The sequence below is a fragment of the Salmo salar genome, chromosome ssa14, assembly GCF_905237065.1.
Source record: "Salmo salar chromosome ssa14, Ssal_v3.1, whole genome shotgun sequence".
Lineage (NCBI taxonomy): Eukaryota > Metazoa > Chordata > Actinopteri > Salmoniformes > Salmonidae > Salmo > Salmo salar.
In genome coordinates this window covers 11451591-11465771 of record NC_059455.1, presented here as the reverse complement: position 1 = coordinate 11465771, position 14181 = coordinate 11451591, and the positions used below count along the sequence as shown (strand labels likewise).

At 43.7% G+C, this 14181-nt stretch overlaps 1 protein-coding gene across 2 annotated transcripts in view; it reads right to left on the bottom strand.

Moving 5' to 3' along the window:
- LOC106568990 (serine/threonine-protein kinase N2) overlaps positions 1-14181 on the bottom strand; it is a 56899-nt gene that overhangs the window by 26794 nt on the left and 15924 nt on the right. For both annotated transcript variants that reach the window (XM_014139924.2, XM_014139923.2), the window contains exon 2: positions 10197-10497. In XM_014139924.2, the coding sequence (XP_013995399.1) occupies positions 10197-10497 (301 nt within the window). The remainder of the gene's footprint in view (positions 1-10196; positions 10498-14181) is intronic.

Here is a 14181-nt window from a genome sequence, read left to right as displayed (position 1 = left end):
CCATGCTCTCCTCCTGCCCAAGGAGCTGTTGGGTCTCCAGCTGTGTGTGCAACCCACTCACTCACAAAAACAAAAGTGTATAACTTCAGTCAAGCTGCAGTGCTAAGGCATGAGCTCACTGCTTTTCGTGCCTGGGCTCGAATGGCTGCTGAGCTGAACACCTCCTCAATACCCCGAAGAGAACCGAGTGAACACTGCTTCATCATACACGTGGGAAAATAAACCTGCCTGACTGGCTTTTCCTGGCTCGTGACAGTTTGAGGGCTAAATTTCATTTTTCTGGTAAAATTCAAAATTAGCAATAACAGGTCCAATTAAAAGCTTAGAAAGTGGAATTGACTTGACCCCATAGCATCACATCCCCCCTGCAACGCTACATTGAAATGGCACCACAGCTGACAAGCTCTAGGCCTATACCCAGTCAACAGCACTAACCAGTTAGCATTCAATTATCACACAACACCTTAATGAGAAGAGCATACTGTTAAACATTGGGGTCTCTGCAGAATCTTTAAAACGCCTCAGGGGTCGCAGATTCATTCAAACACAGCCTAATGATTCATTTAATCACCCATTAAGCTGGCAGTGAATCTCTGTGGTTGCTTTAAATAGGGGAGATGAAAGAAGAGTACGTCAGGTTGCTCTAGGCAACACCAGTCATAAAGTCTGACGCTAATGAGAATGATTACGGGTCCGCAAGGTTCCTCAGACAATATGACTGAACTGTGTTCAACATCAGATAGACGGAATGTCAGCAGATGCAAATATAGATGGTGGATACTCAGCCATGTTGTGTGTGTGTGTGTGTGTGTGTGTGTGTGTCTGTGTGTGTATATATATATAGAATGTATTGCAGTCACCATTGCAGTCCCAACTGACATTTGATCATCTGTGTGAGTATTGCAGTCACTAAAGCAGTCCACACTGACATTTGACCATCTGTGTGTGTGCGCATCTCGTGTGCATCTGAGTGTGTAGCCACACGTGTGCCTGTGAACCAGGGCTTCCCTCCAGAGGAGAGGGGTTTGGTCGAGGGTCAGGACCAGTCAATGGCCTCCTCCTCTCCACAGCCCACGCTGGGCCGGCCGACAAGCGCTGAGTCACTGAATAGCAAGCAGGGTGATGTCACTCCTGGAGCGCTGACAGGGGAACACTCCCCAAGACAAATGCCTGATCCCAGGTCAGCCACAGATAGGGGAGCCCTCGACATACACTATATATTGACCTTGCGTAGGCTTAAACACTGGTATACACTGATTTATAAGGCCATATTGGGTAAAATGCCATTTTATCTCTGTTCCTTTTTAGTCAGGTCAGTAAATAAATATAAATGATGGTCCCATTCTGATTTGCTTCTAACAGTACCAAAAATTAGAACAGGTCATGGTAAAAACAGTTTTAGTTACTTAGCACTGTGGTCCTGGAATTCTCTCCTTAACATTTTAAAATGTGATGATCTAGTTTCGTTCGTGGAGTTTAAACACTTGACCTATGTATATATATATATATATATATATATATATATATATATATATATATCATAGAAAAGCGTAATTGTTTTTAGGCCAGCTGTTTTTAGTCAAGATGTTTGTGTTTTTAACAAAATGTTTTTTGTTGTACTGTATGTGTGTTTATAGTTTTGTTTAATGTTGTGTTAGTGTATGTAAGTTGTTTTGTCTGAAACATTGTTCCCTCTGCTGCTATTGGACCAGGTCTCTCTTGGAAAAGAGATGTTCTCAATGAGAAAAAAATCTGTTTAAATAAAAGGTAAAATAATACAAAAATATATATATTATATATTAGAGGTCGACAAATTAATCGGAATGGCCGATTTCAAGTTTTCATAACAATCGGAAATCGGTATTTTTGGACGCCGATTTGGCCAATTTTTTTTTTTTTACCTTTATTTAACTAGGCAAGTCAGTTAAGAACACATTCTTATTTTCAATGACGGCCTAGGAACGGTGGGTTAACTGCCTTGTTCAGGGGCAGAATGACAGATTTGTACCTTGTCAGCTCAGGGATTCAATCTTGCAACCTTACGGTTAACTAGTCCAACGCTCTAACCACCTGCTTTACATTGCACTCCACGAGGAGCCTGCCTGTTACGCGAATGCAGTAAGAAGCCAAGGTAAGTTGCTAGCTAGCATTAAACTTATCTTATAAAAAACAATCAATCATAATCACTAGTTAACTACACATGGTTGATGATATTACTAGTTTATCTAGCCTGTCCTGCATTGCATATAATCGCTTAGGTACACGTTGCTCCAACCATAAACATCAATGCCTTTCTTAAAATCAATACACAAGTATATATTTTTAAACCTGCATATTTAGTTAACCTGTTATGACTAGGGGGCAGTATTTTCACAGCCGGATAAAAAACGTACCCGATTTAATCTGATTATTACTCCTGCCCAGAAACTAGAATATGCATATAATTATTAGCTTTGGATAGAAAACACTCCAAAGTTTCTAAAACTGTTTGAATGGTGTCTGAGTATAACAGAACTCATTTGACAGGCCAAAACCTGAGAAGATTCCATGCAGGAAGTGCCCTGTCTGACAATTTCTTGCCCTTCTTGATTATCTCTATCCATTACAGAGGATCTCTGCTGTTACGTGACACTTCCTACGGCTCCCATGGGCTCTCAGAAGGCGGCAAAAAGCTGAATCGTGGCTTTGCAGGCTCTGGCTGAAAAAAAGTAGCGCGTTTGGATAGTGGCTGGTTACAGTACTGTGAGACTCAGGCGCGTGCCCGCGTCGACCCCATGCTTTGTTTTCTTTCGTCTGTTTACCTAAACGCAGATTCCCGGTCGGAATATTATCGCTTTTTTATGAGAAAAATGGCATAAAAATTGATTTTAAACAGCGGTTGACATGCTTCGAAGTACGGTAATGGAATATTTAGAACTCTTTTGTCACGAAATGCGCCATGCTCGTGACCCTTATTTACACTTCGGATAGTGTCTTGAACGCACGAACAAAACGCCGCTGTTTGGATATAACTATGGATTATTTTGAACCAAACCAACATTTGTTATTGAAGTAGCAGTCCTGGGAGTGCATTCTGACGAAGAACACCAAACGTAATCAAACTTTTCTAATAGTAAATCGGAGTTTGGTCAGGGCTAAACTTGGTGGGTGTCTAAATAGCTAGCCGTGATGGCTGGGCTATCTACTCAGAATATTGTAAAATGTGCTTTCACCGAAAAGCTATTTTAAAATCGGACACCTCGATTGCACAAAGGAGTTCTGTATCTATAATTCTTAAAATAATTGTTATGTTTTTTGTGAACGTTTATCGTGAGTAATTTAGTAAATTCACCGGAGGTTTGCGGGGGGTATGCTAGTTCTGAACGTCACATGCTAATGTAAAAAGCTGGTTTTTGATATAAATATGAACTTGATTGAACAAAACATGCATGTATTGTATAACATAATGTCCTAGGTGTGTCATCTGATGAAGATCATCAAAGGTTAGTGCTGCATTTAGCTGTGGTTTTGTTTTTTGTGACATTATATGCTAGCTTGAAAAATGGGTGTCTGATTATTTCTGGCTGGGTACTCTGCTGACATAATCTAATGTTTTGCTTTCGCTGTAAAGCCTTTTTGAAATCGGACAGTGTGGTTAGATAAAGGAGAGTCTTGTCTTTAAAATGCTGTGAAATAGTCATATGTTTGAAAAATGGACGTTTTTGTATTTTAGAGGAATTTGTAATTTGCGCCACGCCTATCATTGGATATTGGAGCAGGTGTTCCGCTAGCGGAACATCTAGATGTAAGAGGTTAATATTGTCTGCTAACATGAATTTATTTTAACTAGGGAAAATGTGTCACTTCTCTTGCAAACAGAGTCAGGGTATATGCAGCAGTTTGGGCCGCCTGGCTCGTTGCGAACTGTGTGAAGACCATTTCTTCCTAACAAAGACAGCCGACTTCGCCAAACGGGGATGATTTAACAAAAGCGCATTTGCGAATAAAGCACAATCGTTGCACGACTGTACCTAACCATAAACATCAATGCCTTTCTTAAAATCAATACACAGAAGTATATATTTTTAAACCTGCATATTTAGCTAAAAGAAATCCAGGTTAGCAGGCAATATTAACCAGGTGAAATTGTGTCATTTTGCGTTCATTGCACGCAGTCAGGGTATATGCAACAGTTTGGGAAGCCTGGCTCGTTGCGAACTAATTTGCCAGATTTTTAAGTAATTATGACATAACATTGAAGGTTGTGCAATGTAACAGGAATAACATTTGGTTTTCGAGATGATCGTTTCTGGAGTCGACCATATTAATGACCTAAGGCTCGTATTTCTGTGTGTTATTATGTTATAATTAAGTCTATGATTTGATAGAGCAGTCTGACTGAGCGATGGTAGGCAGCAGCAGGCTCGTAAGCATTCATTCAAAATAGCACTTTCGTGCGTTTTGCCAGCAGCCCTTCGCAATGCATTGCGCTGTTTATGACTTCAAGCCTGTCAACTCCCAAGATTAGGCTGGTGTAACCGATGTGAAATGGCTAGCTAGTTAGCCGGGTGCGCGCTAATAGCGTTTCAAACGTCACTCGCTCTGAGACTTGGAGTAGTTGTTTCCCCTTGCTCTACATGGGTAACGCTGCTTCGAGGGTGGCTTTTGTCGATGTGTTCCTGGTTCAAGCCCAGGTAGGAGCGAGGAGAGGGACGGAAGCTATACTGTTACACTGGCAATACTAAAGTGCCTATAAGAACATCCAATAGTCAAAGGTATATGAAATACAAATCGTATAGAGAGAAATAGTCCTATAATAACTACAACCTAAAACATCTTACCTGGGAATATTGAAGACTCATGTTAAAAGGAACCACCAGCTTTCATATGTTCTCATGTTCTGAGCAAGGAACTTAAACGTTAGCTTTTTTACATGGCACATATTGCACTTTTACTTTCTTCTCCAACACTTTGTTTGTGCATTATTTAAACCAAATTGAACATGTTTCATTATTTATTTGAGGCTAAATTGATTTAAAAAAAAATACAAAAAAAAAATAAAAAAATAATTTTAAAAAACGGCCGATTAAATCGGTAAAGGGTTTTTTGGGCTCCAATAATCGGTATCGAAAAATCATAATCGGGCGACCTCATATACACATATATATATATATATATATACACACACACACAGACACACACACACACACACACACACACTGCTCAAAAAAATAGAGGGAACACTTAAACAACACAATGTAACTCCAAGTCAATCACACTTCTGTGAAATCAAACTGTCCACTTAGGAAGCAACACTGATTGACAATAAATTTCACATGCTGTTGTGCAAATGGAATAGACAACAGGTGGAAATTATAGGCAATTAGCAAGACACCCCCAATAAAGGAGTGGTTCTGCAGGTGGTAACCACAGACCACTTCTCAGTTCCTATGCTTCCTGGCTGATGTTTTGGTCACTTTTGAATGCTGGCGGTGCTTTCACTCTAGTGGTAGCATGAGACGGAGTCTACAACCCACACAAGTGGCTCAGGTAGTGCAGCTCATCCAGGATGGCACATCAATGCGAGCTGTGGCCCGGTTTGCCGTGTCTGTCAGCGTAGTGTCCAGAGCATGGAGGTGCTACCAGGAGATAGGCCAGTACATCAGGAGACGTGGAGGAGGCCGTAGGAGGGCAACAACCCAGCAGCAGGACCGCTACCTCTGCCTTTGTGCAAGGAGGAGCAGGAGGAGCACTGCCAGAGCCCTGCAAAATGACCTCCAGTAGGCCACAATGTGCATGTGTCTGCTCAAACGGTCAGAAACAGACTCCATGAGGGTGGTATGAGGGCCCGACGTCCACAGGTGGGGGTTGTGCTTACAGCCCAACACCGTGCAGGACGTTTGGCATTTGCCAGAGAACACCAAGATTGGCAAATTCGCCACTGGCGCCCTGTGCTCTTCACAGATGAAAGCAGGTTCACACTGAGCACATGTGACAGACGTGACAGAGTCTGGAGATGCCGTGGAGAACGTTCTGCTGCTTGCAACATCCTCCAGCATGACCGGTTTGGCGGTGGGTCAGTCATGGTGTGGGGTGGCATTTCTTTGGGGGGCCGCACAGCCCTCCATGTGCTCGCCAGAGGTAGCCTGACTGCCATTAGGTACCGAGATGAGATCCTCAGACCCCTTGTGAGACCATATGCAGGTACGGTTGGCCCTGGGTTCCTCCTAATGCAAGACAATGCTAGACCTCATGTGGCTGGAGTGTGTCAGCAGTTCCTGCAAGAGGAAGGCATTGATGCTATGGACTGGCCCGCCCGTTCCCCAGACCTGAATCCAATTGAGCACATCTGGGACATCATGTCTCGCTCCATCCACCAACGCCACGTTGCACCACAGAATGTCCAGGAGTTGGCGGATGCTTAAGTCCAGGTCTGGGAGGAGATCCCTCAGGAGACCATCCGCCACCTCATCAGGAGCATGCCCAGGCGTTGAAGGGAGGTCATACAGGCACGTGGAGGCCACACACTACTGAGCCTCATTTTGACTTATTAAGGACATTACATCAAAGTTGGATCAGCCTGTAGTGTGGTTTTCCACTTTAATTTTGAGTGTGACTCCAAATCCAGACCTCCATGGGTTGATAAATTGGATTTCCATTGATTATTTTTGTGTGATTTTGTTGTCAGCGCATTCAACTATGTAAAGAAAAAAGTATTTAATAAGATTATTTCATTAATTCAGATCTAGGATGTGTTATTTTAGTGTTCCCTTTATTTTTTTGAGCAGTGTATATATAAAAAGTATGTGGACACTCCTTCAAATTAGTGGATTTGGCTATTTCAGTCACACCTGTTGCTGACAGGTGTATAAAATTGAGCACACAGCCATGCAATCTCCAAAGACAAAAGTTGACAGTAGAATGGCCTTACTGAAGAGCTCAGTGACTTTCAACGTGGTACTGTCATAGGATACCACCTTTCCAACAAATCAGTTCGTGAAATTTCTGCCCTGCTAGATCTGCCACGGTCAACTGTAAGTGCTGTTATTGTGAAGTGGAAACGTTAAGGAGCAACAATGGCTCAACCACGAAGTGGTAGGCCACACAAGCTCACAGAATGGGACCGCCGAGTGCTGAAGCGTGTAGTGCGTAAAAATCGTCTGTCCTCGGTTACAACACTCACTATCGAGTTCCAAACTGCCTCTGGGAGCAACGTCAGCACAAGAACTGTTCGTCGGGAGCTTCAACAAATGCGTTTCCATGGCCGAGCAGCCGCACACAAGCCTAAGATCACCATGCGCAATGCCAAGCGTCGGCTGGAGTGGTGTAAAGCTCGCCTCCATTGGACTCTGGAGCAGTGGAAACGCGTTCTCTGGAGTGATGAATCACACTTCACTATCTGGCAGTCTGACGGACAAATCTGGGTTTGGCGGATGGCAGGGGAGCACTACCTGCCCCAATGCATAGTGGCAAATGTAAAGTTTGGTGGAGGAGGAATAATGGTCTGGGGCTGTTTCTCATGGGTATGGGTAACGCTACAGCATACAATAACATTCTAGACGATTCTGTGCATCCAACTTTGTGGCAACAGTTTGGGGAAGGCCCTTTCCTGTTTCAGCATGACAATGCCTCCGTGCACAAACCGAGGTCCATACAGAAATGGTTTGTCGAGATCGGTGTGGAAGAACTTGACTGGCCTGCATAGAGCCCTGACCTCAACCCCATTGAACACCTTAGGGATGAATTGGAACGCCAACTGTGAGCCAGGCATAGTCATCCAACATCAGTGCCTGACCTCAATAATGCTCTTGTGGCTGAATGGAAGCAGGTCCCCGCAGCAATGTTCCAACATTTAGTGGAAAGCCTTCCCAGAAGAGTAGAGGCTGTTATAGAAGCAAAGGGGGGTCCAACTCCATATTAATGACCATGATTTTGAACAGAGATGTAACAACGAGAAGGTGTCCACATACTTTTGGTCATGTAATGTATACAGTGACATCATGCCATTTAACAACTGACCCAAGACCTGTTTAATGTTTTGTAATTCTGCTGGTTATGTTGGGAGTGAAGGGGGAGCTGATCTGACATCAGTTATCAAGAGCAGACGTTAACCAGAACTTGGCTGCTGAGGAGATGACCTGAGGTCAGTTCCTAGTTCCAAGACGCCTTATGACATTCCTCTGGCCATGAGTAAGTTAACAAAAGCCCTTTCTCATCAGATAAGGGATCAATGAGTCAGGCTAAATTTGTTCCCCCTTAAGACTAGTATTATATAGAGAAAGGTCCCCCCCATTTCCAATGACTAGTAGAATATGCAATAGCAGCAGAGAAACCCATTCCTTCTCTCCCATTATCAATTTGAGAAAGTATTCCCTGCCCATCCACAACAACACAATAATGAATTTCCCCAGTTCCAGTAACACGGTAAAAAAAAAACATTGTTGCGCACAAATTCACAACAGCAGGTTCCAACAGCCTCGAAAGTAACTAACGGAGGCAATAACACAATAAGGAATGTGGGATGTATCAGTGTCAGCTCCTAGAAGATGACGCACCACAAAAGAGTGCATTCATTGTGTGTAGGTCCTATTTGTGTATCCTGTGCATTTGTCATGCATTGTGTGGACTTGTGTTGGTGCTGTCAAATGAGTAATTATGTGCTGTATCATGTAGTGAGTGTCCTTGTACCAAGAAATACCACAGCTGAAGTAGGATGCTGCCAAAATATCATATCACTATATTTTTTGATTTGACGTTATGCTGGCATTTTATGTTTTGCTAAATTTGCTTTTTATAAGTAGTGCATGACCCTAGGGTGGCAACACATTCAGTACATTCTAAGTGTTTTCAAATGGGGCATTCTGATTGTTTTATACTTTTCAATCAAACTTCAACCCACATTTTTCCCCCCAGCATTTTCAATTTCTGCATTTCCTGCACTCATTTCAGATCATTTCCACACTGCCACGTAGGGCTGCACGATATGGGCCTAAAAAAAAACCGAGGCCTTATTTTTAACCAAATATTTCAATTGCAATTTGACTTGCGATTTAGATCAAAACAATTGGGTGAAACTGTAGGAATCATGGAAATATAATGATTATTATAATTCTATAGTTAGAATACAATAACGGCCACTTTGAATACAGTGTTGTGTGACATGACAACAAATGAAAAAGCCAGGGAGGTGTTATTAAGAACCAAAGTGTTGGTCACCGTTTCCTAGGGGACCCTATAACCTTTGGCTACATTCAATGTTCTCTTAGCTACTTCATGTAGCTACCATATTCATGCTTCATCTCTTCTTCTTTGATTTAGAATATAATGTTGTACAGAAAACATGCCGATTTAGGCCTCCACCATCACTAGTATCAGGCTTTATTAACTAGCTGCGATTCTCTGAATCAGTACATATATTAGCGTGCTAGCCCACTAACAAGCGGTTAGCATTAGCGGCTACAACAATTGACCTTTTTTATTAACATTTTTTTATTTTATAGGGGGTAGATCAGATTTAATGTTGCAGATAGATTGTAGTTTCCATCAATGTAATTGTCCGCATCATTTCCATCATGCTGCATGTACTGCATTGACCATGCAGACTGAACAAGCGGTCTTCTGGTCGAGCAACACTAACTGCGATCCTTGATTGATTGGCGCGGGGCTTGGTCTGTGTGGAAAGCCTCATGGAGAGAGAGCGAGAGGATATAGACAACTCAAACAGCGGAGTAAACTAGAAAAATGAACGCTACACATGGCGGAGTAGCGTGTCACATTGAACAAACCAAACATTGAAATACCTCTGTACTGGTATATACTGTAGCAAAATACAGTATACCGCCCAGCCCTAAACTAAAGTGAATTTGGGTACTGTACTCCACCCAATTCACTTCTCACCATGAATCAGTGGACCATACAGTCCCTAGCAGTTTGTTAGGGTCATTAACCACAATGTGAACTGAAACAGGACTGAGGAGGGAAGAGGGGGGCATTTAGTTCAGTGCATACACCTCATATCAAAAAAACAAGTTTCACGTTCAAAATTCCCAGATTTTTCAGAAATTTCTGTTGAAGGATTCCTGGAATCTGGAGAAAATAAGCAGGGAGGAAATCCTTTAACTAGGAATACTCTAACCGGGATCTCTGAAAAACCTGGAAAAGCTTCCAGAGTTTTGCAACCTTAATTCCTCTCCATGCCCAGTGAACAAGAAGCATACCTAGCAGTTCATCGGGGTCCTTGACCACAATGTGGGCATTGAGCTCCTGGAGCTCCTGGTGGAGCTCCTCCACCTTCTTGTTGGACTTCTTCAGCATGTTGTCCACGTAGGCCAGGCTCTTCTTGTCTGTGGTGACCTTGCGCAGGTTTTCCGCGCCCTCCTTGATTTTCAGCTCCTTGCGAATCTCGCGGCGAATCTGCTCCTTGATCTCGTCCAGCTTCTGCTGCACCATGGTGTCCGACAGGTCCAGATTGTGGCCCAGGCCCAGCCGCTCAGACACCAGCTGGCCCCTGGCATCACCCTGGGGGACAAGAGAGAAGAGAGGTGGGGATTAAAATGGATGCTCTGGAAGGAGAATAGTAGTATAGATAGAGTCAAGACCGGAGCCCTAGACTGAGACAACATTTACGTAGTCTCGACAGTTCTCAAGAGATCAAGACTACATTTCTGGTTAGTACCACCTGAAGCTGAACTTCATCTTGAAGTAGTGGTTAGGTTGTAAGCCCCCTAACCACTGATAAGTGGTCAGATATTTTTTCATCCCACCTTGGCCTTTCGGTAGGGTAATCTGACCCTAGATCTGGGGTTAGGAGCAATCTCACACCCACCAAACCTCTAACAGTTTTTTTTGGTCAGCTGAGTCAATGGCTAGGATTTATTATATTTTAACAAGAACCAAAAGATGAAACACAGGTCATTGGACCACCTTTGCCACTTAATCACACGTGGTGATATGAAAGGACTGGATAAGATGATTACATTGCAATATTGCTATAGCTCTGTGACCTCTGACAGGCTAGGTGAAATGTTCACCATTGCTGGCCAGGAGTTTTTCCTTTACCACTTGATCCGACTAGGGAAATTAGGCTATTGTGAGCCCAAATTAAAGGCTGTGGAAAAACTTCTGGCCCCATACCTATCCAATCCTTTCAGATATACACAAGTGACTAGGGGTTAGTAGCTTGGAGTTGTTTTGGAATTGGGCATTAGTACGGGCCTTGACCTGCATCATTACGGCCAGTCTTAACTGGGGAAGGTTTAGAGAGTCTTCTTGAATGGAATTACAATGAAAGGTCAACCTACAGCGCATTCGGAAAGTATTCAGACCCCTTCACTTTTTCCACTTTGTTACATTACAGCCTTCTTCTAAAATGGATTAAATAGATTTTTTCCCCCATCAATCTACACAAAATACCCCATAACGACATAGCAAAAACAGGTTTTTCAAAATTTTGTGAAAATTTATAACATAAAAAAACATAATCACATTTACATGAGTATTCAGACCCTTTACTCAATACTTTGTTGAAGCACCTTTGGCAGCGATTACAGCCTCGAGTATTCTTGGATATGACGCTACAAGCTTGGCACGCCTTTATTTGGGGAGTTTCTCCCATTCTTTTCTGTAGATCCTCTCAAGCACTGTCAAGTTGGATGGGGAGCATCACTGCACAGTTATTTCAGGTCTCTCCAGAGATGTTCGATCAGGTTCAAGTCTGGGCTCTGGCTGGGCCACAAAGACATTCAGAGACTTGTCCCGAAGCCACTTCTGCATTGTCTTGGCTTTATGCTTGGGGCAAATGTCCTGAGCAGGTTTTCATCAAGGATCTCTCTGTACTTTGCTCCGTTCACCTTTCCCTCGAGCCTGACTAGTCTACCAGTTCCTGCTGCTGAAAAACATCCCCACAGCATGGTGCTGCCACTACCATGCTTCACCATAAGGATGGTGCCAGGTTTACTCCAGACTTGACACTTGGCATTCAGGCCAAAGAGCTTTCTCATGGTCAGAGTCATTTAGGTGCCTTTTGGCAAACCCCAAGCGACTGTCATGTGCCTTTCACTGAGGAGTGGCTTCCGTCTGGCCACTCTACCATAAAGGCCTGATTGGTAGAGTGCTGCAGAGATGGTTGTCCTTCTGGAAGGTTCTCCCATCTCCAGAGGAACTCTGGAGCTCTGTCAGAGTGACCATCGTGTTCTTGGTCATCTCCCTGACCAAGGCCCTTCTCCCCTGATTGCTCAGTTTGGCCGGGCAGCCAGCTCTAGGAATAGTCTTGGTGGTTCCAAGCTTCTTCCATTTAAGAATGATGGAGGCAACTGTGTTCTTGGGGACCTTCAATGTTGCAGAAATGTTTTAGTACCCTTCCCCAGATCTGTGCCTCGATATAATCCTCTCAGAGCAATACAGACAATTTCTTCGACCTCATGACTTGGTTTTTGCTCTGATATGCACTGTCAACTGTGGGACCTTATATAGACAGATTGATGAGGAAAATGTTTTATTTAACCTGTTATGGCTAGGGGGCAGTATTTTCACAGCCGGATAAAAAACGTACCCGATTTAATCTGATCATTACTCCTGCCCAGAAACTGGAATATGCATATAATTATTAGCTTTGGATAGAAAACACTCCAAAGTTTCTAAAACTGTTTGAATGGTGTCTGTGAGTATAACAGAACTCATTTGGCAGGCCAAAACCTGAGAAGATTCCATGCAGGAAGGCTTTGCAGGCTCTGGCTGAAAAAAAGTAGCGCGTTTGGATAGTGGCTGGTCACAGTACTGTGAGACTCAGGCTCGTGCCCGAGTCGACCCCATGCTTTATTTTCTTTCGTCTGTTTACCTAAACGCAGATTCCCGGTCGGAATATTATCGCTTTTTTACGAGAAAAATGGCATAAAAATGTATTTTAAACAGCGGTTGACATGCTTCGAAGTACGGTAATGGAATATTTAGAAATCTTTTGTCACGAAATGCGCCATGCTCGTGACCCTTATTTACACTTCGGATAGTGTCTTGAACGCACGAACAAAACGCCGCTATTTGGATATAACAATGGATTATTTTGAACCAAACCAACATTTGTTATTGAAGTAGCAGTCCTGGGAGTGCATTCTGACGAAGAACACCAAAGTTAATCAAACTTTTCTAATAGTAAATCGGAGTTTGGTCAGGGCTAAACTTGGTGGGTGTCTAAATAGCTAGCCGTGATGGCTGGGCGATCTACTCAGAATATTGCAAAATGTGCTTTCACCAAAAAGCTATTTTAAAATCGGACACCTCGATTGCACAAAGGAGTTGAACGGAATCCTGGAATCCTCATCTCTCCCAATTGGACATTCTCTCTTTCTCCCCTGACCCATCTGTCTATCTCCTCATTTGAATTCCATGCTGTCACAGTTACCAGCCCTTTCAAGCTTAACATCCTTATCATTTATCGCCCTCCAGGTTCCCTTGGAGAGTTCATCAATGAGCTTGACGCCTTGATAAGTTCCTTTCCTGAGGATGGCTCACCTCTCACAGTTCTGGGTGACTTTAACCTCCCCACGTCTACCTTTGACTCATTCCTCTCTGCCTCCTTCTTTCCACTCCTCTCCTCTTTTGACCTCACCCTCTCACCTTCCCCCCCTACTCACAAGGCAGGCAATACGCTTGACCTCATCTTTACTAGATGCTGTTCTTCCACTAATCTCATTGCAACTCCCCTCCAAATCTCAGACCACTACCTTGTATCCTTTTCCCTCTTGCTCTCATCCAACACTTCTCACTCTGCCCCTACTCGGATGGTATTGCGCCGTCCCAACCTTCGCTCTCTCTCTCCCGCTACTCTCTCCTCTTCCATCCTATCATCTCTTCCCTCTGCTCAAACCTTCTCCAACCTATCTCCTGATTCTGCCTCCTCAACCCTCCTCTCCTCCCTTTCTGTATCCTTTGATTTTCTCTGTCCCCTATCCTCCAGGCCGGCTCGGTCCTCCCCTCCTGCTCCGTGGCTCGACGACTCACTACGAGCTCACAGAACAGGGCTCCGGGCAGCCGAGCGGAAATGGAGGAAAACTCGCCTCCCCTGCGGACCTGGCATCCTTTCACTCCCTCCTCTCTACATTCTCCTCTTCTGTCTCTGCTGCTAAAGCCACTTTCTACCACTCTAAATTCCAAGCATCTGCCTCTAACCCTAGGAAGCTCTTTGCTACCTTCTCCTCCCTCCTGAAT